The following is a 22906-nucleotide window of genomic DNA, read 5'->3' as shown; positions in this document are numbered from 1 at the left end:
CAGATCTAGCTAGAGTTATAGAGGACTGAATACTCCCGCTCCCATATGAGAGTTTATTAAAAAGAGTAGAATAGTCCTGCTACAACAGGGGCCACAGACACATCCATCTCAGAAGCACACAGTCTGTGCAGATGTAGTCGCAATACGCAGACTATGTCAGATACTGTGGACTTAGACGCCTCTAAAATGAAATTATGAGACCCGAGATCCTTGAAAGTCAACGTCACGGTCAGAACTGCTAAATCGTGCATTTCATCCTCTCGCTGGAACTACGTTCATCATGTGGATTTAGCGGCACCGTGTGATCAAATCTAGTATTGCGTTTCTCACAGATTCTGTAATAATTCCCTCCTTTTTTATGCACATCATTCATCAGTAAAATTACATCATAAATATTACGGCAAATCGCACCCTTCAGGTCGTGAGGGTAAAACGATGGTGAAGAGACAGTCCTGCTGACTGAAACAGCTCCAGCCAGCGCGCTTACTTCCGCCCAGAGGAGCTGTCAACGTGTGATTGGACGGTACCACGCAGCATCGTTTTAAATAAAACCGTGAAATGGACAGCCCGACAACAAAGTGATAACGTATCAGTACACGAATACCAAGTCATTTTCGACATGTTGTTTTATTATTTTCGGACCTAAATGATACTATTCTTGACATATTTTCCGACATTGTTGTTTCAGTTTACGGCACAGCCTTGGCCACGGTGGGGTTGTCCTGGCAACAGGCCCTGCTCACCGAATGGTCCCAGGCCTCTGGTTGGCTGAGACGGTGAAGGTGAAAGGTCGCCGTGTTAGCGCTGACGTCGTTCTCTCTGGGAAGATGGCTACCGTGGGAGTGTGTGGATGTGTTCGGGCTGTTGTGCCGCGGTGCAGCGGGCGAAACCGAGCCCAGAAGCTCGGTGGAGGTTTGCTGCTCTTCCTGTGCGTGGTGCTGGCCACGCTGCAGGGGGCTGTGGCTGGCGGTAGGACGCTGGTGCTGCTGGACAACATCAATATGAGGGAGACTCATTCAGTCTTCTTCCGCAGCTTGGCCGGTAAGATCCGCGGTGTTCTGAACGAAGACCTGAGGTGCAAACGTGAACCGCACAGCCCATGTATTCTGATTTTTAAAAAGTTACAGTTTGCCCAGACTTAGGCTTCGGAGCGCTGAGCTTTCAGCACCCACAGACCACCCGTGTGATCGTCACCGGGATCGCGGAACAGTACAATGAGGTGCCGTGAAGTCGCAAGCTCACCTGAAACACCTGCGTGCTGGTCGTGGCGGAGCGAAGTGCTTCAGTATAGCTTAAAGAGAGACGAGTGTTCGGATGAACTTCGCCATGTGAAGGATTTCCAGACCTCCCTGCTGCTTGCTCGGCTCTGCTCTCTGGATGAATCCGATGCGTGACTGTTTTCATGCGCTGTGCCAGTACTTGGGATGGTCGCTTTTAAATTACGACTTGGTTTTGTTTTTTTGCAGATACCTGTTTTCGTATTGCTATTCAGTGGTTTTTTTATTTATGTTTTGAAGGAATACGTAGATTATTCTCCAGAAATACCATGGCTCATGAGGAGAAGCTACCGTTTCTGGGTCCAGTCATTAAATATGCCAGTGCTGATGCATCTTAGCCACTTTTATATATATAAATATTTTGCCTTTTATGATTTTGTGCAGTAAGCTTTAAATCGGTTGTACTTATTGGTAATGTAGTGATGTGTCTCTTATCCAGGTTGTCATTATAACTGAGAATTTTTGCTTAATCCACTCATATCGTTAAAGAATAAAATAAGTTAAATTGAAATTGGGGACTGTACTGGGCACTAACAATTAAATATGGACCAGGGAACACACTTGGAAACTATGTGAAAGTGCATTTTAAGATGAGAACAAGAGGCATTTATTTACACAAAGGGTTGTGGGTGTCTGGAACAAGCTGTCTAGCCATGTTGTTGAATCTGATAACGTGATTTTTTTCAGGAAATGGCAGGACCAATTAACTGTCATCTACCATGCGGGCTGGTGGGGTTGAAGGCCCTTGTGTTTGTAGTGTTCTTACCGTGACTATGTTACAGACCGAGGGTTTGACCTGGCCTTCAAGACTGCGGACGACCCCGGCCTGTCTCTCATCAAGTACGGCCAGTTCTTGTACGATCACCTCATCATTTTCTCCCCCTCAGTGGAAGGTAAGTGTGGCGCCTCAGTGTCGCAGTGCCGGCGCAGTCTGCCTGGCTCTCGGGGAGCACTGCAGACCCCTCAAAATAAGAAAGTTCATAGTTTTTCTGCTTGGTATGACTGTTGTCGAAACAGTCTGCACAACAGAAAGCGAACACTCCACTTCTGCCCGCGTAGAGACATGCGGCCTCTTCTCCAGGTTTATCCTGTGTAACAATGTGCGTCCTCGAGCTGCTCGGGTAGCAGGCTTTCTCGCGAGATGAGCCCGTGAGCTCTGCTGTGGGGGCCCTACGTGTCAGATGTGAGCCCCACTGAACAGCGGTGGGATGAGCTGGGGCAACGTGGCGTCTGGGGCCCAGGGAGACCGAGTCCAACAAGACATCATCTACAACTTTCGGGCTGTGTTGTTTCCATTGGTGGCCCCTGTTGTCAATCTGGGAAGGCGACTGTCATGTCTGTTGTATAAAATTTATATGTTAGTCCTAAAAAATGATTTTTTTCAAATGTTAACTTTATGGATTTGTTGGGGTTAAATGTGACAGTTTTCTTTTGGTATTCAGTACATTTTTTACAGTAGCCATTCTCTTATTCTGTTCGGTGAAGACGGGTGTTACACGCTCCCTTTTTGTCATCATTCAGCCTTTGCCGAGAGTACAAAGCTCAGCAGTTCATTGTCCTGCAGGAGGCGGGATAATCTGCTAATGGCTATTTTTCCAAATCCTTCGATTCCTTAGATTTTGGAGGCAGTATCAATGTGGAAACGATCACCGCGTTCATCGACGGGGGAGGAAATGTCCTCGTTGCAGCCAGTTCTGACATTGGTAAGACTGGACTGGGTGTTTAAATGTCTCTCCTCCAATGTCCGATTCTATCTGCTTCTCTGCTGGAGCTCTGCTCTCTCCCTCCTCTCTGCCAGGTGACCCCCTGAGAGAGCTGGGGAGTGAGTGTGGCATCGAGTTTGACGAGGAGAAGACTGCCGTCATCGATCACCACAACTACGATGTTTCGGACCCAGGAGAGGTGAGGCAGCTGCGAGCAACGCTGGTGACGGTTGTGACAGTTTCTGGCAAAGGGTGATCAAGGACCCTTTACGAATTCTGTAACACCGCTTACATCTCCTGTGAAGATGCCAGTAGGTGGAAAACATGTGTCCATTTTCCCTGGTGAAAACAAAAATCCTGCTTGAGAAATGGAAAGTCCAGGGCTCGACACCAAAACATTAAGTCTCTGTGTGTTTAACCACATTAGCTGTTTCTGAGGCGTGAGGTGGCTTAAAGGGTTAACAAGAGGAGTTTGTGAAGCACTTGTCTGTCGCCCTTGTGCAGCACACCCTGATAGTGGCTGACCCAGAGAACCTGCTGAAGGCTCCAACCATTGTCGGCAGGCCCACTGGAAAGCCCATCCTGTTCAAGGGCGTCGGGTGAGTCCCCTCCTTTAGAAGCACACATGGTGCGAAAATGCACATAATTACACCTCCGTTTTGCATGGTCTGCTAAAGCAAAATGCTTGAAAAGTCCAGAGGCTTGATAATTTACGTGCAGGAGCCCTCAGCTGGTGCAGTCTGACACCTGGCTTTCTGTGCAGTGCCAGTTTGATGTTGCAGGAGTGAGGGTGTAACTGAAACTAACACCTGTGGTGGTGTATTTGTCAAGGATGGTGGCTGACCCAGACAACCCCCTGGTCCTGGACATCCTGACTGGATCCTCCACATCCTACTCCTTCTTCCCAGACCGGCCCATCACTCAGGTCAGCCAGGGATGCTGTGGAGTTCTGCACTGTTGGCAGCCTTGAGTTTGACTGCTGCCTGTTTCCATGATCCCATAGAAATATAGGACCTTGAATTGTCCAGTGGTTTTCAGTTGGTTGTCATGCAGATCAGGTTATATCCAGTATCTTGAATAAAAAAATTCAGGGTTCAGGTTTGTAACGCTTCACTCTGAAAATTAAGCCATACGAAAAGGTAGTTCAGATGAAGGGTTTGTTTTCACAGTTTTGTAAAAGAATATTTGACATTGTGCTGTAGCTGCAGATGTATTGATGGCAGACCGATGCTTTATCTGCTCCTGTGTCTCAGTACCCCCACGCGGTGGGGAAGAACACGCTGCTGATCGCTGGCCTGCAGGCTCGGAACAACGCTCGAGTGGTTTTCAGCGGTTCCCTAGACTTCTTTAGCGATGCCTTCTTCAACTCTGCGGTGCAGAAGGCGGCACCAGGCTCTGAAAGGTGACCCTCTCTCCCTGCCCCGAGCATGACTGCACTTCTGTGCAAACACCTCCGCCCCCCCACAATGATTAAAGTTGTCGTTTTTGTATAAAATAGGTTTTGTGCTTGTGTAAATACTCCAGATGTGTCTGTAGCCATTCCGAGGAGCATTGTGCTGTTTGCGGTGCTGTAGGGCTCTAAGGGGGCTGTCCCGTCCGTCTGCAGGCATGCCCAGACTGGGAACCAGGAGCTGGCGCTGGCGCTGTCCCGCTGGGTGTTCAAGGAGGAGGGCGTGCTGAGGGTGGGCGCCGTCTCGCACCACCGAGCTGGGGAGACTGCCCCCCCCAGTGCCTACACGATCACAGACCTCGTGGTGAGTGCGGCAGGGCCCGGGCAGTTACCGTGAAGCCATGTTTTCTTTTTCTTTTAAAAAAAAATCTAAAAATCTTATTTCTTGGGGAAAGGTGTATTTCTGAAGATGTCTGCCTTACTGTTATTGTATACTCATGGACTGATAATCTTAAAAGTCTTTAGTAGGTGTTTGAAAATGAACTTCTACCTGTTCTACAACATTCTTCTGACCCGTGACCTAAAGCAAGCCTGTGTCACTGTTGCACAGCCACAGCCCAGAGCTCTGGGTCTGTGCTGCTGGCGACTCATTGAGTCTGAAAGGGCCTGTGCCGCTGTGTGTCTGCAGGAGTACAGCATCGTGCTGGAGAAGCTGTCTGATGGAAAATGGGTTCCCTTTGATGGAGATGATATCCAGCTCGAGTTTGTCAGGATCGACCCCTTTGTCAGGACATACCTGAAGAAAAACGGTAGGACTGACCAGAGAACTTCATTTCTAGCCTGTGCTCACAGGCCCTGTGTCCTCCTGTGTACTTTCCTACAGGGCAGCAGCTATTAAAAATGAATAATGAACATACCATTTCCAGGTTTGAGTTTTGTAGTGTTCTTTGGGTGTTGTAAAAACAGTTTGTTAAAATCTTTGCAGGTGGAAAGTACAGCGTGCAGTTCAAGCTTCCTGACGTCTACGGTGTTTTCCAGTTTAAAGTAGATTACAACCGGCTGGGATACACCCACCTGTACTCCTCCACCCAGGTGAGCCCACAGCACTGCTGCCACTGGCTGGGATGTGTGCCGGACTGGCGAGCTCTCAACTCCTGCCCATCCTGCTTCCATGGGTAAAGCACTGCTGCTGTGCTTGTGCAGGGAATGTGAGATTGGCAGCACAATGAAGCCATCTTGTACAAGCCTCTGCTTTTATTGCCCTGTGTGTCTTTTTAAATTGCACATTTTAAAAGTCAAACTGTTCTTATTTAATATAAATTTAAAATAAGTATTTTGACCTGAATTAGATTGGAAATGAAATATGTTGGTTTGTAGTTGTGAGTGATTGACTGATTTGAGTACTTTAAATAAACCTTTTTATTTACTTGAAGCACAAACAGTCTGAACAAGCTTATGGTGCAGAAACCAGTGGATACATTGAGTAAGACATGAAGTTCTGTCTGGATATAAAAGAGAAAGTTATGGCTGTAAGTTGGTGATCTAAAAACAAATAAAGTACAGTCACCACAATATAATTACTATCTCTCATATATATATATGTGGTTTAAATTCACCATTTGCAACACAATTTGATGTCTTTTAAATTCCAATAACTCAGACGTGTGCCTAAAAAATATTAGATGGTCTCCAATCAATCACCCAAAACATAGTCAAAGGCATGTCCACAACTAGTCCAGATCCTGAAAATTGTTTTACAGATTAATAGATATTTTGCTATTTCATGGGTGTATTAACCATGAAAAGTTCATACAGTATTAATAAATGACTCGTTTGTCTGTTTTTTTTAATGTGTAACTATCTCTTACAACAGACTTGATTGCTGGTCACGTACGGTTCACTTAGCCTCCACCTGACCAAAAGCTGAATGAGTATCTGTCTTAATTTACTTGGGTTCTTATTCTTTGGAGTGTTTTTGGAAATTGTGATGAACAGCTGTAGTTTTCTTGTGCTGAGATGAATTGTCTGTAAAGGTTAAGAAGTTTTACAGAGTGTCTCCACCTCGCTCTGTCATAGCTGTGTGTCTTCTGGTATAAAGGTAGTTGAATAATATGAAATGCAGAGGGCTTGTGCGTTGCTGCACGAGCAGCTGGATACAGGTGTGTTCAGGCTCAAATGTATCTTTCTCTCTCGACAGGTGTCAGTGCGCCCCCTGCAGCACACGCAGTACGAGCGCTTCATCCCCTCTGCCTTCCCCTACTACGCCAGCGCCTTCTCCATGATGGGCGGCCTCTTCATCTTCAGCATCGTCTTCCTGCACATGAAGGAGAAGGAGAAGGCGGAGTAGAGTGGCGTCTTGGCAGCAGGTCCGGAGTTCTGCAGCTGCTGCTACAGCTGGGCAGCTGGCAGTAGCCCCTGGCACATCTGGCAGGGCCACAGCACGTGGGCCTGGAGGGGCAGCAGCGGGGTTGGGGGTGCTGTCTGGTTTTGTTGTGCAGTTCTCTCCATCTCACTGATTACTGGGGTTAAAGCACTGTTGTTCTGGATTATTTTCTGTGTTTTGTGTTTTGCATTGTTTTCCTGCAGTGTTCTGAAGAACGATGCATTAATTCAAGAGAGATTTAAATTAAATCTCTTTATATACAAATTTTCAGTTTTTGAGGCTCTCACCTGACAGGTTTTGTTGCCATTTGAACCAGAACAAATAAAACAACATTCCACCCTCACAACTGTGCTGTTTTGCATTTGACTTGTATTTTCATTTAAGGTACCAGCCTGAATTGTTGCACAAATTATTCATTCCTAAAACTGTGAGAATGTACTGGAGCCTCAACAACACATGGAATTGTCTCTAGAAACAGTTCATTTAGGATCTGTTGATTCCAAGACAAATCCAGAATGAGACCTGAGGAGCTGGGAGTTATATAGGTGTGCTCAAATCTGAAATTGTACCAGATTTATAGGGAATGCCCTGCCATTAACATACTCCCCAATGGTGGGTTTAGAGACCTGAAAACTGCTGTAGACGGACACGTCTGTCAATCATCCTCACTATAGCAACTGCTCTGTGTAGTTCACGCTGGTTTGCTTAATGTTCAAGACCAAAGCGCGCCGGGGTCTGCAAAACTGCATGGAGTTTGCCTTGTGTCTCAAAATAACTTGGCCCCTGTACACTGAGCAGGTCTCGGTACAGTACATTTGGCAAGGCTTTAACAGGTTGAGATTTTTTTCTGTCTCGGATAACTTTAAGCGGAAGTACCGTACGGCGTAGGGATAAAGATAGTTATGGTTCGGTGTTTTTACTGTAATACACAAGAAGCTCCTACAGCGCCGGCGCAGCGGCCCTGCCGGCATCGCGACAGTGCGGCCGCTTGACGGCAGTGTGGCGGCGGCAGGCGCAGAGGCGCCGCCGCTTCCGGCTGCCGTCCAGGACTTCCGACACAGTGCGTGAGAGTGTGCGAGTGTGGCGGCGGGTGCTACTGTGTCGAGTGGTGAAAACAGGGCTAGCAGCCGCGGCGGCAGAGATTATTCACCGGCCCTAGGAGAGGACGCGCCCGTGTAGGCTGCGGCGAGTTTGCTTGCGAGCGACCGGCCGGGTGTGGATAGCTGCCTGTGCCGCAGGCGCGATGATGCTGACGGTGTACTGCGTGCGGAGGGACCGCTCGGAGATCACCTTCTCCCTGCAGGTCTCCGCCGAGCTGGAGCTGCGGGACTTCGTGGCTCTGTGCGAGCTGGAGTCGGAAATCCCCGCCGCGGAGATACAGGTGACGCGGACCGGCGTGGCTGTCCTCTGCTCTCACTTCTTCTTTTGTTGACGGAGAGTTTCAAGATTGTTTTGCGCTTTTTGTTTGTCCTCTGGTTAAATATACACCTACAAAGTAAAGGCTCTCGTTAAAGGGCGTTGTTGCTTTGAGCTACACCCGGTTTTCTTCTCCGTCGAAGTTTAGCGTGGTGGCTTCACTCCAGCGAGACAAAGCGAAACAAGTCGGTCCCCTGCGCGTCGCCGGCTGTGCTCAAGCCGGGATGCACAGAGTCGGGGCGGAATGCAAATGTGCATTTACAGCATCGTGAAGAGAAACGAGCCGGACAGGGATCAGAAACCGCAAGTACCCATCCCTTGGAGTCACGGGCGGTCGTTTGTCGTGGTGATCGCTGAGCTCCGTGCCCTCAGGCGGTCGCTCTTGCGTGTCTTCAGAAACCGCGGACACGCGTGGCGGTGTTGGCCAGGGCCACCGCCTGAGGCAAATTAACACCGCTGTGCGAGACTCGGGAATCAAGCTGCCGTCGCACAGCTGTATAGTTCTTGGGGTTTTTTCCCCAATTGCAGGCTTTTTAGAAGGCAGTCGATCTAGAAATATAACGTTAGCCAACGACAGGAGGGCATTCACCCCATGAAACTCGTTTGTTGAAGCTTTGGCGAACTCGCCCCTCCTTTTCTTGAATGAAGGCAGGGTGTCAGTGTCAACAGATTGGCTGGATAACTCTCCCACCACCCTTTGTGTGGCGATTACTGTATGTTCTCGGTTTTAAACACACTTCCCTAAACTATGATTGTAGTTTCTCAGGTGTCCCTGGTTTCTGTTTCGCTGCTCTGAAGAAGTCCGCTGGGTTTTCTTTGTCAATGTTTTACGATTTTGAAAACTTGAATTTGGTCTAGTTGTTCTCTTCTCTGTTGAAGATTAAAGAAGTTCAGTTATTTTATCCTGTCATAGTAGGACACTCAGTTGAGCTTGGAAACCTACCTGGCTGTTCTTCTCCAAACTGCTGCCAGAGCAGCAGTGTCTTTTCTTACACTATTAACTCAATTTTGTTTGCCTTTTTATTGCTTCTGCACATTGTACAGATGTTAACAAAACACCTCATATGAAGAGTGTGATTTGCCTACCTAGGTTCCCTGGGTTTGTCTACAGTAAGTCATAAGCCAGAGTTTGAATTCTGTGGAAACCCTTTTGACTTTAAAACTTCTTCAGTGTTTGCTAATGTTCTTAATGTGGCATAATTTGAAAGCCTGTGTGGTTTACTTGCCATACCAGATTTTACACTGTTCTGAGTCAGGAAGAGTGTCTAAAAGCAGATCTATATAGCCTTTGATGTGGGTTTGGGGTGACCAGCATTCTGGCAGATCCCTTTAAACTGCTACCATCCTCCCCAAATCCCTGTCTCTTCTGTCCCTTTCCACTGCTTTCCAGCTCCCTCTCGTTCCTTCATTGGAAAATAGTCTTCCTGAAATTGTAAGCCTTTGTTTTGGACTACATGTACGGTACAAATCAAGTGATCACAGTAGTTTTCTCACCTCTGTTTTCTTATTCTTCATGCTTTGAAAACGTGTCCAGTAACACCCCCTGTCATCAGGAATGTGAACTGACCTAAACAACAGACCTAAAATGTGTTTCCTATATATTACTAAACGCAGACACATGCTCACGTCTGTTCAGGGATTATTTACAGCAGCGATGAGTCCCTGAGCCCAGGCCTGATACAGTCCAGCCCCGCTGTCACTCGTCGTCTGAGAGAGTGACAGACGTACTGCATGTGACAGAGACAGCAGTGTAGGGAGGGACTGCTGATTTCCCAAACACAAACAACCCTCCACAGAGCCATCTGCTCTCTGGCTGAAGTCTGAGAGCTGTTCCTCTAAACCAATAACGCACACCGAAGTAACAAGCCCTGCCCAGCAGGTGCTAAAAAGGACACAGATCTTACCTCAACTATAAAAAGAAGCTGAGCCCTTTTTCTGACCCTAAATTTAGTGTCTCTCTCCCATGGTCGGGAGTACTTGCAGGCCGGAATGCTGGACTCTGGGTCCTTGCAGCCCCTGGGCTTTCGCCAGGGTGACACCCATGTGGCTCCGGAGGATGGGACTGGGTTGTCCTTGACCTCGTGTACCAAGCCGGTCGTCACACGACTGGCCACTTGCTCGTCTCGTTGCCTTCGGCGCAGGCCTGCCCTAGCAACAGCCCTCCTATTAATGGATGGTGGAAAAGACACTCTCTCCCACATGTATAACATTGTGTGTGCAAAGTTTCATACTTTCTTAATAGAGGCGGTAGAGAACACTGGGTGTCTGCTCGTCATCTTTTGTGCTTGTACGTTTTGAGGGCACTGGGTGGAAAGGGGCCTTGCCCTGGGCCGATGTCACTGCCGAGTTTCTGCCTGTGTTTATGGAGACTTGCTGGGAGGGTCTAGAGCCTTTAAGGAGGTTGGGGGTGTCTGCCTGCATGTGGCTCAGGTGGCTTCAGGACCCGTCGTTCAGCGCCCTTCTTTTCCGCCCCATGTAGATCACTCACGCGGAGCAGCCGCTGGGAGACTTGGCGCGGACGCTGGGCTCGTACGGGCTGAAGGATGGGGATGTGGTGGTTCTCCGGCAGGCAGAGAGACGGCCTCCTGTCCAGCCAGCCTTCCCAGGTAAGACTTAGCACTGCACACAAACATCTATTATTGTTATCGCTTTCAATTCTTTTTCCTTGCTTGTTTTCTTTCAAGTCTGTGTTGGAGATTTTCAGTGTTGTGTGTTCTCTGTCTCCACCTGTCCGGCTGGCTCTCTCAGGCCTGCCCAGGATCGACTTCAGCTCCATCGCGGTTCCTGGGACCTCCTCCACTCGTCAGCTCCCTGCACAGCAGCTGCGCTCTCCGCCTCCTCCCGCGCCCCCCTCCCTGCATCCTGGCGCGTCCCCGCAGGGACTGGACGACCCTGCCTTGCTGCGGGACATGTTGCTGGCCAACCCCCACGAGCTGTCGCTGCTGAAGGAGCGCAACCCGCCTCTGGCTGAGGCCCTGCTGAGTGGGGACCTGGGTGAGTGGGGTGGTGGTGTCACTGCGTCACTCTGAGCTTGCTGCAACTCCAGTCTCACTCCTGTGCATGCGGCGCTGATCCCTGTCTGTCTGCTCTCAGAGCGCTTCACTAAGGTGTTGTTGGAGCAGCAGCAGGAGAGGGCAAGGCGGGAGCAGGAGAGGATCCGGCTGCTGACTGCCGACCCCTTTGACCTGGAGGCCCAGGCCAAGATCGAGGAGGACATCAGGTGTGGTCCCGCCGGGCGCCGGAGGAACTACTCCGATCACAACAACAGGCCTGGGTGTCTTCTATGCCCCGCTGCGTGGCAGCGTTCAGGCAGTGACGTGTGCCTCTTCGCTCCCCTCAGACAGCACAACATCGAGGAGAACATGACCATCGCCATGGAGGAGGCTCCCGAGAGTTTCGGCCAGGTGGTGATGCTCTACATTAACTGCAAGGTCAACGGACACCCTGTCAAAGCCTTCGTGGATTCAGGTGAGGTTCCCTCTCCCTGCCCAACACTTTCGATAGCACTGAAGACACAGCACAGCCAGGGAAGCCCCAGCGCTGCCTGCGGTCTGCACAGTGAAGATGAAGTTTACTCTGACTCGTTGGAATATCTGCTCCAGCCAGTTGTGTCCTGTGGTTTGTGTCTCATGATGAGTGTAGGACATTCCCTGAAGCCCCAGGTTTATTAGTAATAATCCTGTTTCTTGTATCCATGATGATAGACAAATGTTGTAATGTCTCGCATGATTTATACAGTCTGGGTAAAATACCTTGATTGAGGACAGCACAGTGGTCAGCCAGTCTGGATCCCTAGAGCCAAGGCACAGTTTCAAGCTTCTGCCTGCACTTCACTGGCCACGGTGTCTGACTGATAACCTGGCGGGCAGCACCTCGCTGGCTTGGCGGTGGAGCTGCAGGACTGCAGGCTGAAAGCTGTGCCCCTGTCTCGCCCTGGCAGGAGCCCAGATGACCATCATGAGCCAGGCGTGCGCCGAGCGCTGCAACATCATGCGGCTGGTGGACAGGAGGTGGGCGGGCATCGCCAAGGGAGTGGGCACACAGAAGATCATCGGCAGGGTCCATCTAGGTAGGGGCTTGCAGTCCAGCGCGGTCCAGATTTGTTCTTCGGAGTCAGTTCGTTTCCCTGTGCTGACCATCAAAGGAAATGCCTTGTTTAATTTATACACGTACACTTACAATGAATTAACATTTTTAATTAATAGTAAGTAATAATTTCTTATATAGAACTTTTATGGACATTCCACCGAAAGCATGTGTGGAAACTCTAGATTCGACCACACTCCTGCATCCATCCATCTCTTACCCTGAGCCTGTAGAGGGCAGCATAGAAGCAGAGTCCAGGCAGGTGGGGGGCAGTGGGGTCCGGCGCAGGCTGTCCATTCGCAGCAGGCAGGAGCGGTGCCCTGGACTCTGAACCGGAAGGGTGTGGCATCGAATCCAAAGGGAGCCACAGCTGTTGTACCCCAGAGTCCCCTGGACTGCTCTGGTAAAACACCCAGCTGTGGAAAAGGGTGCAAGTGTCAGTTATTTTGCGTAAAAACATTAGACAAATAAACCATTAAGTAATAATAATTCCTTACACTTATGTAGCGCTCCTCTGGAAACTCCACTCAAAGCACTTTACAGGTAATGGGGATCTCCTCCACTACCACCAGTGTGCAGCCCCATCTAGGTGGTGTGACAGCAGCCAGAGTGCTCCAGTCCTCTCCCCACACACCAGCTCTCAGTGGGGAGGAGAGTAGAGTGATGAAGCCAGTTCAGAGATGGGGATTATTAGGAGGCCATGATTGGTAAAGACCAAGGAAATTTGGCCAGTAATGCTGGGGTAACACCCCTACTCTTTTTGAGAAACCATGGTATTTTTAATTACCACAGAGTCAGGACCTTGGTTTTAAGTCTCATCCAAAGGACAATGGCTTTTTACAGTATAGTGTCCCCGTCACTATACTGGGGCATTAGTACTGGTCTCACTCACACCTCTTTCAGCAGTAACCTTAGCTTTTACCAGGAGGTCTCCAATCTAGGTACTGACTAGCCTCACACCTGACTCACTGGGTTGTGGGAGTTGATGGGGCTCAGGTAAAGAGATGATTCAACCTGTTGAAAATCAAGCCTGGTGAAAATCACAAAGAAAAACACAGAAAGGAACAATACACTCCACACATCAAGAGAGCAGCACACTTAGGGCATTTCTAGTGGTTATAGTAAGAGATTTGTTTTTGCTGATGCTCTGCATATTATTATTCCGTCTAGTTCAATCAGATCAATCAAAAGTTCTAGTTTTGTTGCATTTTGACAGAATTTCAGTTGGGTTGAATGGCATGGGATGATGATGATGGTGGTGTTCTGGTTCAGCTCAGGTTCAGATTGAAGGCGACTTTCTGCCCTGCTCCTTCTCCATCCTGGAGGACCAGCCCATGGACATGCTGCTGGGCCTGGACATGCTGAAACGCCACCAGGTCAGTCCTTGGCATCGCTGCTAGTTCTTGCTTTCTTCTTTTTTCTGTTGATTGTTTATTTAGTGCTTTGTGTTTCCGTACTTTCTTTGCATTTTGACATCCGAAGCACGTGTTTTGCTGACATGGTGTAAAATTAAAGGGGAAAGTATAAAAATCAACAAGTAAGCAAGATCACAAGGGCAGTGGCTACAAAGAAAAGAGCCGTTCACAAAACTTGGGCTGTGTGAATGTGCTTGCGTGTTTATTTTTACCCTTTGTTGACCAAAATGTCATGATTATTCTCAAGAGTACAGATTTTCATACTGTACAATAATCACAGCTAATTAAGGAACAAGTAATAGGTTTATTCCATGCTGAAAAAAAGAAGAAAGAGAACACAACGTTTCGGCCGTGGAGCCTTCTTCAGGTGTGAGAGAGACAGGGCAGTAGGCAAAGGTAAAGTAGCGGGAGAACAAAATTTGGGAGGGAGGAGGAGTGAGAGGCGGGAGCAGGGGACAGAAAGAGAGGCCAATCAAGAGGTGTGAAGTCAGAATGGGTGCAGAGAGGTGTGAAATGAAACATCCAATTAATGGAGAAATTTAAAAAAACAGTAGTCTGTCGTTAAGAGAAGGGAGAATGTGTGATCCTAGCTGCAGAATAATTTTGGTTTCGGTGGTCTTTCTGATGTATGAGTTCGGAAAACCGTCTTTGAGAACACAGACGGAGAGATTAGAGTGGTCATGGCCGTCAGAGGTGAAATGAGAAACAATGGGCTTGGAGAGATCTTTAAGATCTCTAAGAATCTTTAAGATCTCTAAGAATCCTATACTTTCTCAAAACCTCAGGATTGCTGACCGATTGAATAATAACATTGGTGCATCGATCTCAGGTTTGATCATGTTCATGTGCTCCAAATAATCTCCAATAGTCTTCCTTTAGAACAGCACGGAGTCTGGGAACAGGTGTACAAACACTTCCACTGAAGAAGGCTCCTTGGCCGAAACATTCTGTTCTCTTTCTTCTTTTTTTTAGCATGGAATAAACCTATTACTTGTTCCTTTGCAGCCTACGCATGCTGACGCAGCTACCCACCTGAACTACTACAGCTAATTAAGTAATTGTTCATAAAGCTGCCAAAATTAAAAAAACATTCTACAATAAGATGGATGATCGAGTTAGTAAGGAGTAAGTTTTCTAACTAGCCATCGGTGAAGATACAAATGACTGCTTATTGTAGTTTAAAGGGAGTGTGTTGTTGTAAAATACACACCAAAAATGCAAAATTCTGCAAATAATATTATGTATTGGTTGTATCTATCGTTTTGATCAATTCTGGTATGTGTGTCCTGCTTGCAGAGTATTTAAATGAAATCTGTCCTCTAAAGGGTTAGACACCTCTTGGCTAGAACGCAGTCATGCTGCCAATTTGTCTCGCTAGTATAAAAGCAGTTAAAGTAAACCTGAGGACTCCAGTGTCCATTGCTGTGAAATTGGTTAACAAACCCTTCAGCTGTCAAAGAGATGGGAATCTGAGATGAGCTGCAGAGGCCGGAGTGTGCACAGGCTGTGGGAGTGAAGCTGTGGTGTGTTCCTGTGTTCCAGTGCTCCATCGACCTGAAGAAGAACGTGCTGCTGATCGGGACCACGGGCTCGGAAACCCGCTTCCTGCCGGAGGCAGAGCTGCCAGAATGCGCGCGGCTGGCGTACGGAGCGGGCCGGGAGGAGGTCCAGCCCCAGGAGATCGCTGACCGCGAGCTGGCCGAGGCGCTACAGAGATCTGTGCAGGAGTCAGGTGGGACAGGCTGGAGAGACGGGTGGGGCAGGACGAGGAGCTGGGACAGGCTGGAGAGACGGGTGGGGCAGGACGAGGAGCTGGGACAGGCTGGAGGGACGGGTGGGGCAGGACGAGGAGCTGGGACAGGCTGGAGAGACAAGTGACTGCAGAGGGCAGAGAAGCTGAGGGCTGGCTGGAGCTGGGGGAGACAAGTCAGGGAGTGTTGGACTGACAATAGCAAAGACAGCTGAGAGTGAGGAATGTGGCTAAAAAAGTTGTCAGACAAATGGAGAGACGCATGGAGAAAGTCCTAGTTTTAGTAGTATGCATGATGTGTGTATTAGCATGACATTTGCGTAACAATGTGCACGGTGTGTCTGTCCATTGCAGAGCACTTACCACTAAACCTCCAAGACCAGACCTGACAGAAACTTGGCATGAATTAGTTTTTATGTGCTGTGGAGAGTGACGCAAGGATTTGTTCTGAGGTTTTGCTCGCAGTCTTACCACTAGCTGTGTGTCTGAACACTGAAAGGACAGCTAACTGTTAACTAAACCTTATCCCGAAAGGCAGTATGTGTTTCAGTAAGTGATTTAAGAGGTGAGACATCACATGATTAACAAACCATGGGCTGAGACTGTTGCACCTGTGTACAGCAGGCATGGGGTCAGAGCCCCTTAGCTGCAGCCAGGTGACTCCAGGGGCTGCACATTGCCAAGCTCAGTGTGATGTGCTTTGTTACATTCATGGGGGCAGTTGATTCATTCTGTGTGTGTTGCCATTCATCCTACACTGGAACCTCAGACAGCTACTGAGTGGTTTCACCAGTGAATCTTTCCCCTGAGTGGAAGTAGAGGCGTTTATTGCCATATATACATGTACACTGGAATTCTTATTCATGCCGATCTCTCAGGACATACACAGTACAGCAGACAACACCACACAATGTAGGCAGTACATTACAAACATAATATATAATTAATAACAACCAGTGTGCAAGTACCACTGAGCTCGCAGGTCCAAAGCTCTGGTCCACAATTACAACGATAATTCAGCCAGAGCTCAAGGTTACGAAAGAGTGGGGCCGTTCACGCCTCTTCAACAGTTAACGCACGCCCTGTCCAGGAAGTGAATTCATGATAGTAACTAAAGACACATTGGACTGCATTGTAATAAGATTGTTAGTATCAAATTGTGAGACGTATTGGGACTCCAGTGTCTGTAAACTGTGTTTGTCAGGTAAACAATATTCATATTTCTCTTTCCACAAACATTTTCACTTTTAGACTTGTGTGGCTGTTTTCAGAAAACAGTTGAAAAGTGAGACCCCTAGTGGCCACCTGGGGTTCCTGCAGCATGCTGTGTGAGTGCTAACATTGCCCTTGTGTGTTGTGTTGTTTTCCTGTGTCCTCTAATCCAAGCAGAGAACCAGAAACAATGATGCATGTTGTGCTGCAGCTGGAGAGGCCCACCAAGCAGGTACTTGTTTGCTTTTTGCTCTTTATATAACCAAGTGCAGGTGTGCACTACGTTTATCGAAGAAGTACCTTCTTAACAGTACAGTGCTTTAATGCCAGGTAAGAGAGGACTGTGCTGTTATGAGGGTAGGGGGGGGAATTATACTTGCCCAGGGTTTGAACTGTGCTGATCTTTTTTTGTGACACAAACTGTAGTTTCTAAAGGCAGTGCTCTATTGCAAAGTGTAGGCCCAGGTATTTACTGGATACCATTCTCGCAAAATGTGCAACGAATGCCACGTTTTCAAACAGGGTCGCATGTGTCATTGGCAGTAATCTGTCAGTCATGTTACAGCACCTTCAGGTCTCTGAGTTATATGTTGCCGTGTTTTTAGATACTGAAGATGGACGAACTACCTCACCGAAGCCCCCTCTGTACCCTGCGCCCGCTGCTAGCTGTCCCCCACATGGTCAGACCCTGGACCAGTCTGTGTCAACCCCTGACCTACTGATTCCCCTCCAGCCTGCTCAGAGGCTCAGCCCCAGTACAGCAGAACGAAGCCAAAGTGAGCCGCAGTTTCAGGGTCTTCCTGCGCCGACCGCTGGTTTACCTGCAGACCCCCCAGTGACCGCCGTGGGCCAGGATGCATCAGGGGAGCCGATTCACACACCAAGTCCTCCAGCCCTTCAACTCGGAACTCCCGCTGCTTTGGAGGTCATACCGGGGTGGGATGCCGGTACAGGCAGCATTAATCTTGAAGAGTCGCTGTCCTCCTTCTCTGACAAATCTCCTCAGACCTCTGAAGAGATCAGTTTAGCTGATGGGGAACTTGTTCCAAATCTTCAGCCCAGCAGACGTGTTACCAGGGAGCCTGTTGACCTAGAAAGTCTACAGACAGGGTCTGTCCCAGCCACCTCTGTCACTTTAGACCCCCAATGCCAAAGTAAAATACAGCATAAAGAGGACGTTTTGTCAGAAAGACAGTCAGAAGTGGGCACTAGTGAGGACATGGTTGGTAAACTAAGACTCCTCTCCCAGAATTTAGGAAGCAGAAGCTTCTCAGAGAAACCTGATTTGAAGTCAGGAGGTCCCAGTAATATACTAGAGGTAGGATTAAGGAAGGATTTTGGTGGAACACAGGGCGAGAGCATGGCATTAGAAGGCTTAAGTGATTGTAAAACACAAAGTGATAGTCTTGACATGGACTTGCAGGGCTCGAGAGGCCCTGACTTGCCAGAGGAGAGCTTGGACATGGAGCTGCAGGCTTTGAGTGGTCCTGACACTCAGAGGGAAAGTCTGGGCATGGAGCCGCAGGCCTTGAGTGGTCCTGACACTCAGCAGGAGAGTGTGGGCATGGAGCTGCAGGCCTTGAGTGGTCCTGACACTCGGAGGGAAAGTGTGGGCATGGAGCCGCAGGCCTTGAGTGGTCCTGACACTCGGAGGGAAAGTGTGGGCATGGAGCCGCAGGCCTTGAGTGGTCCTGACACTCGGAGGGAAAGTGTGGGCATGGAGCTGCAGGGCTTGAGTGGTCCTGACACTCAGCAGGAGAGTGTGGGCATGGAGCTGCAGGCCTTCAGTGGTCCTGACACTCAGCAGGAGAGTGTGGGCATGGAGCCGCAGGCCTTGAGTGGTCCTGATACTCAGCAGGAGAATGTGGGCATGGAGCTGCAGGGCTTGAGTGGTCCTGACACTCAGCAGGAGAATGTGGGCATGGAGCTGCAGGCCTTCAGTGGTCCTGACACTCAGCAGGAGAGTGTGGGCATGGAGCCGCAGGCCTTTAGTGGTCCTGATACTCAGCAGGAGAATGTGGGCATGGAGCTGCAGGGCTTGAGTGGTCCTGACACTCAGCAGGAGAGTGTGGGCATGGAGCTGCAGGCCTTCAGTGGTCCTGACACTCAGAGTGAAAGTGTGGGCATGGAGCTGCAGGGCTCGAGTGGTCCAGGCCCACAGGAGGACAGCATGGGCATGGAGTTGGAGGTGGCTGATGTTAAACTTGAGAGTAACAACAGGCCCACAGAAGATCCTGAGCTGATTTCCTCACAGGTGTGTCTTTCTCCTCCTGTCTTGGGAATTGCCAGGCCAGAAGACCTTACCCATGAGAATTATGATGAGACATCTGTAGGCAAGATGCAGGAGCTTTGTGGGGAAAGTCCACCAGACCCCAGCATGGTGAGCCTCTGCCCTCCACCTTTGGCGAAAAACCAGCCTCAGGGTGAGAAGCAGGGGGCAGACAACACCCACTCTCTGGCCGCGGCTCTGTTGGAGCTCCATGAGCTTCTAGTGGCTAGCAGTCGTGGTACCTCTCAGGATCTCACACCTGGAGACAGCCCAGTGTGTCAGAGACAAGATGCTGACAGCTCTGATGTTCCTGTTTCTTGGGGTCAGACATGCATGCAGGGTGGGTTTCTGGTGAATACCGAAACAGAGGCAAGTATTGCCAAACCTGAAACTGCTGCTGCTGAATGTCCTTCCCCTTCCCCCTCACCTAACCTTCTGTCTGTAAAAGAACAAGATGACAGAGCCCAGCCTGCGTGGGTTCCAGAGATAGAGCAGGGTTCTTCCGAAATGCAGACAGGTCAAGGATCATCTGGAGGAGAGTCTGATGTCTTGGAGGAGAAGCAGCTGGTCTCCAAGGCCCAGGAGTTCCGGGTGCCTGGTAGTGGCCAGCTGGGGAGAGGGGTAGCTTCCAGGAGAGCCAGTGTCCCTGATGCCCTGGACTCAGAGATGGAGGTGCCATTAAACTCCAGTGCTGGTCCACTTGTTTCAGGGGTTCCCGATGGCCAAAGCTTCCCCCAGGTTCTGTTTCCTTCCTCTGGTGGAGCTCCTCTTGTATCTCCTGCTCCGCAGGGTGTGGCTGCCACTCGGCCGCTGCACTTTCCCGATGCCCACATCCAGAGGATCACCAGCGCTGGGTTCACTGACACAGAAGCTGTGGAGACTCTGGAGCAGTTCCAGGGAAACCCGGAGTTGGCTCTGTTAGTTCTGTTGGCCAGAAAGATCAAGGTCCCCACTTAACTGCTGCTGAACTCTCTGCAGCAATGTGTGGCAGGAACCTGGCTCCCTGACTGCACTGGAGGAAGGACTGGAAAGTTGTGAAAGTGTTCTGCAAGGCCGTCCTGTGCTGATTGCTGTGCTTGCTAATGTTATGCTTGACGAGCGCTTGTTGGGCAGCCAGTCCGCTGGAGGAGAGGTGTTGACCTAAGCCAGTCAGATCATCGCGGGATTGTGAGGTGATGACAGTTCCTCTCCAAGACTCTGCAGTTTATCGACTTTTATGTTTTTATCCTGGGATGTAACTGGCTTCTTCGGGGGTGGTGTTTACTTTAGGTAATAACAGTAGAGGTCCGTCCGACATAGGTATTGAAAAGGGTGTTTGATGATGGAGATTATTAATACTAATATTTTTTAAGTAAAGTCCATACAGACAGTGTGCCAGATTTCTGAAACGCCACCTCATGTCTGCACTGAGCCGAAACCCTCCCAGGAGCACGGACAGCCTTTTCTGCATGTGAAACTAAAAGATTGCATTGAAGTCTACTCTGTTATACAGAGTGCTGCCATATTTGGGCTTGTTTCAAGGAGTGCGGCATTTTAGTATGTCCCAGCTTTGTTAATTCTTGATCAGGGGCAATAAGCAGCATATTAAGCCACCACACACACAAACTGGGAGGTTCTGTGCTCTGTCAGCTGGCAGATGTGTGGCCTCAATTGTCTTGGAGATGGGCAATGTTTCGCCTCCCATGGATCTCTCTTCATTAGTAATGAGGAAAACAATTGCTTTATTGCCTGTAATCTGCAATAAAACACTCCCCCCACCCCCCACCCCACCCCCCACCAAAACATGACTGGGTACTCATGACATGCTCCTCAAGAGAATTAGTTTGAAATTGGAGGTGGGGAAATGAAGTACTGCTGTACCTGAGAAGAGGTCGGTTGATTGTTTTGCCAAATAGCCATGTTCTGATCCTCAGGAGTTAGAGCACTGATTTCAGGGTGAGGATGGGAGCAGATGTGCCAAGTCTGCCTGCCCCTATGGAGCTTCTCATGGTGCAGAAAAAGCCAGTGACTTCCTAAAGCCTTCTTTGTCTCTGCATTGGTCTCTGATTCTTAGTCACGGCGATTCCATCCTGTATTCTGTGTAATTATGTCCTGCTGAACCCCCAAGGGATAATGTACATCAAGACTGTGGGTGTTGCCCGTGCCTGGGGGCCATGTGCAGGTCACAGGCAGGTTTATAAGTTTACTTTCTTTTTTAGTTTATTCACTTATGTCACATCCAGTTTTGTGTGCTGGATTCCCTGGCAGTTCCTGAGAGTGTTTCTGATGAGGTTAGCTGTTTTTGTGCTGAATGACTTTTCCTGCATTAGAACATCTCCAGAAACAAAATTTAGGAGTTTGTTTCGAAAGCTTCAAGACGCAGTGTTCAACATTCTGCAGATAATTGTATCTGCATCATAGTTTAGCAGTTCCTTCAGGGCGCTGTCGGTTTTAGTAAGTGCACCAGGGTGGGCGCAGCTGGGGGCGTGTGTGGCCTAACAGGCAGCACGATGCTCCCTCAGCGCTTGTCTTCCTCCAGGGCTCACTGTCGGTAGAGGGAAGCCAGCAGGAGAACACGCAACAGGTACTCCTGTCCTTCTCTTCCGAAGTGATGGTGAAAGATCTTAAACTTTAAAACTGGTCTTAATCTTGAAATCTTGGTTAAGGGATTATGAAACACAAATCCAGACCTTTTAATGTAGTCTAATGAAATAGTTTTTTAAGTTGCCCAGGTTCATCTTCAGTTTTGGTATGGTCTTGAAGTTAGCAGAGCTGAGGCAGAAGCCAGACGATCGAGTGAACAGCGTACAGGGCAGGGCTCCCCTGAGAGAAGAGGTGATAATCCACCACTGTCAGTGTTGATGTGGGGATGATCTCCAGGGTTGAAGACAGGATTGCGAAACATCTGCCCGGGTTCAGGACAACAGCTGTTGTTCAGCCGGAATTATACCTCAAATCAGCTCCTTGTACTTCAGCTCCCCCGTCTCACTGTCAGCAGCCCAATCCAGCTGTCCACAGATTCATCTGATTAGTTATTTTGTTGATTTTTTTAGATTGGTTCTGTACCTACAGCATTCAGACCATTTTAAAATTCTCTGTTCTTGTATACATAATGAAAAATAAAATTGGTTCTTTATATTTTATTTTTTGTGTTATACTTCATTAAAGAATTTTGAAATAGTATGACCTGTTTAGAAGCACAGTATCAGTGGTGACTTCCGACTGGAAGATAACTTAAATTACAGTCTTTTAAAATGATGATTCAACAAAATTAGCTTTAGGTTAATAGATATTTAAAACAAACTGTTTTGACGTTGCTTTTCCAGGGTAAAAGTGAGTAAACCTATTCTGGAATCAAAAGGTAAAATTAGTTGACAAGCCTTTACTCTAAAACAGTTTAAAATACAAGCCTTTGACACAGTGCTTCATATTTTATACTTAATTGACAAATTGGTAAAACAAAGTGACCGGTACCAAGTCAAGCAAATACCATCAAAGCCTCCAATAAGTAACTGAACATTCTTGCATAATAAAAAATGGTGACGAAACAAAATTGATAAACACCCTGAGGATCAGATGGGCTTCAGAGTTGTATCCTTTTGAACCGTTCTTGTAAAAGGCAGAACAAAGAGGATGCTGCTGTTAGACATGCCCGTTGCAGTTACCTTTTGTGCCAAGTTTGAGTTGAGGCAGTTTTGTGGAACAGCATCACTCTGTGTTGGGCTCATGTGTTTAGTCTTACAGAGCAGCACCTCCAGTGGCCCTGGTGAGCCTACCAGGATGGGAGAGATCCGCTGACCATTTTGTGCACTCAAGTCTTCCACTAATACCATCCATGTATTTTCTAACTGCTTCATCTGACACAGGATGGTGTGGCTGCAGGTGCAAGGCAGAGTACACCCTGGACAGGACACCGGTCCATTGCCAGGCAAACAAATACACTTACAGCAGGGCCAGTTTTCCCAGAAGCCAATCAACCTACCAGTATGCCTTTGGTCTGTGGGGGGGAACCACAACACTCAGAGG

The 22906-nt window shown here is 48.6% G+C and overlaps 2 protein-coding genes across 4 annotated transcripts; both read left to right on the top strand.

Moving 5' to 3' along the window:
* The first annotated feature begins 731 nt into the window (after positions 1-731).
* On the top strand, positions 732-7099 carry ddost (dolichyl-diphosphooligosaccharide--protein glycosyltransferase subunit (non-catalytic)). Its single transcript, XM_015337106.1, has 11 exons — positions 732-1041; positions 2060-2170; positions 2894-2980; positions 3076-3179; positions 3485-3579; positions 3812-3905; positions 4234-4382; positions 4587-4734; positions 5059-5179; positions 5356-5462; positions 6568-7099. The coding sequence occupies exons 1-11, from the start codon at positions 747-749 to the stop codon at positions 6715-6717; spliced, it is 1461 nt and encodes a 486-aa protein (XP_015192592.1). The 5' UTR covers positions 732-746; the 3' UTR covers positions 6718-7099.
* A 678-nt stretch (positions 7100-7777) lies between these two features.
* On the top strand, positions 7778-22023 carry ddi2 (DNA-damage inducible protein 2). 3 transcript variants are annotated; one of them, XM_015337104.2, is made up of 10 exons: positions 7781-8134; positions 10649-10775; positions 10918-11163; positions 11263-11389; positions 11510-11637; positions 12110-12238; positions 13528-13631; positions 15213-15402; positions 16807-16864; positions 17238-17327. In XM_015337104.2, exons 1-9 carry the CDS (start codon positions 7997-7999, stop codon positions 16824-16826), a joined length of 1209 nt encoding a protein of 402 aa, XP_015192590.1. In that variant the 5' UTR covers positions 7781-7996; the 3' UTR covers positions 16827-16864; positions 17238-17327. The 3 variants fall into 3 exon arrangements, with proteins under 3 accessions (XP_069040147.1, XP_015192590.1, XP_015192591.1); XM_015337105.2 differs by having other exon boundaries at positions 7782-8134; positions 16810-16864; XM_069184046.1 differs by lacking the exon at positions 16807-16864 and having other exon boundaries at positions 7778-8134; positions 17238-22023.
* Positions 22024-22906: the final 883 nt, after the last annotated feature.

Source organism: Lepisosteus oculatus, chromosome 25 (genome assembly GCF_040954835.1).
Source record: "Lepisosteus oculatus isolate fLepOcu1 chromosome 25, fLepOcu1.hap2, whole genome shotgun sequence".
In the NCBI taxonomy this organism is placed as follows: Eukaryota; Metazoa; Chordata; class Actinopteri; order Semionotiformes; family Lepisosteidae; genus Lepisosteus; species Lepisosteus oculatus.
Note: the sequence above shows the minus strand (reverse complement) of the source record. Positions and strands in the feature narration are given on the sequence as shown.

Coding starts and splice junctions, on each gene's coding strand:
- ddost (XM_015337106.1), top strand. CDS start 747: ATGGTCCCAGGCCTCTGGTTGGCTGAGACGGTGAAGGTGAAAGGTCGC. Junction 2,171..2,893: donor TTTCTCCCCCTCAGTGGAAG/GTAAGTGTGGCG, acceptor TCGATTCCTTAG/ATTTTGGAGGCAGTATCAAT. Junction 5,180..5,355: donor GACATACCTGAAGAAAAACG/GTAGGACTGACC, acceptor AAATCTTTGCAG/GTGGAAAGTACAGCGTGCAG.
- ddi2 (XM_069184046.1), top strand. CDS start 7,997: ATGATGCTGACGGTGTACTGCGTGCGGAGGGACCGCTCGGAGATCACC. Junction 8,135..10,648: donor TCCCCGCCGCGGAGATACAG/GTGACGCGGACC, acceptor CGCCCCATGTAG/ATCACTCACGCGGAGCAGCC. Junction 10,776..10,917: donor TGTCCAGCCAGCCTTCCCAG/GTAAGACTTAGC, acceptor TGGCTCTCTCAG/GCCTGCCCAGGATCGACTTC.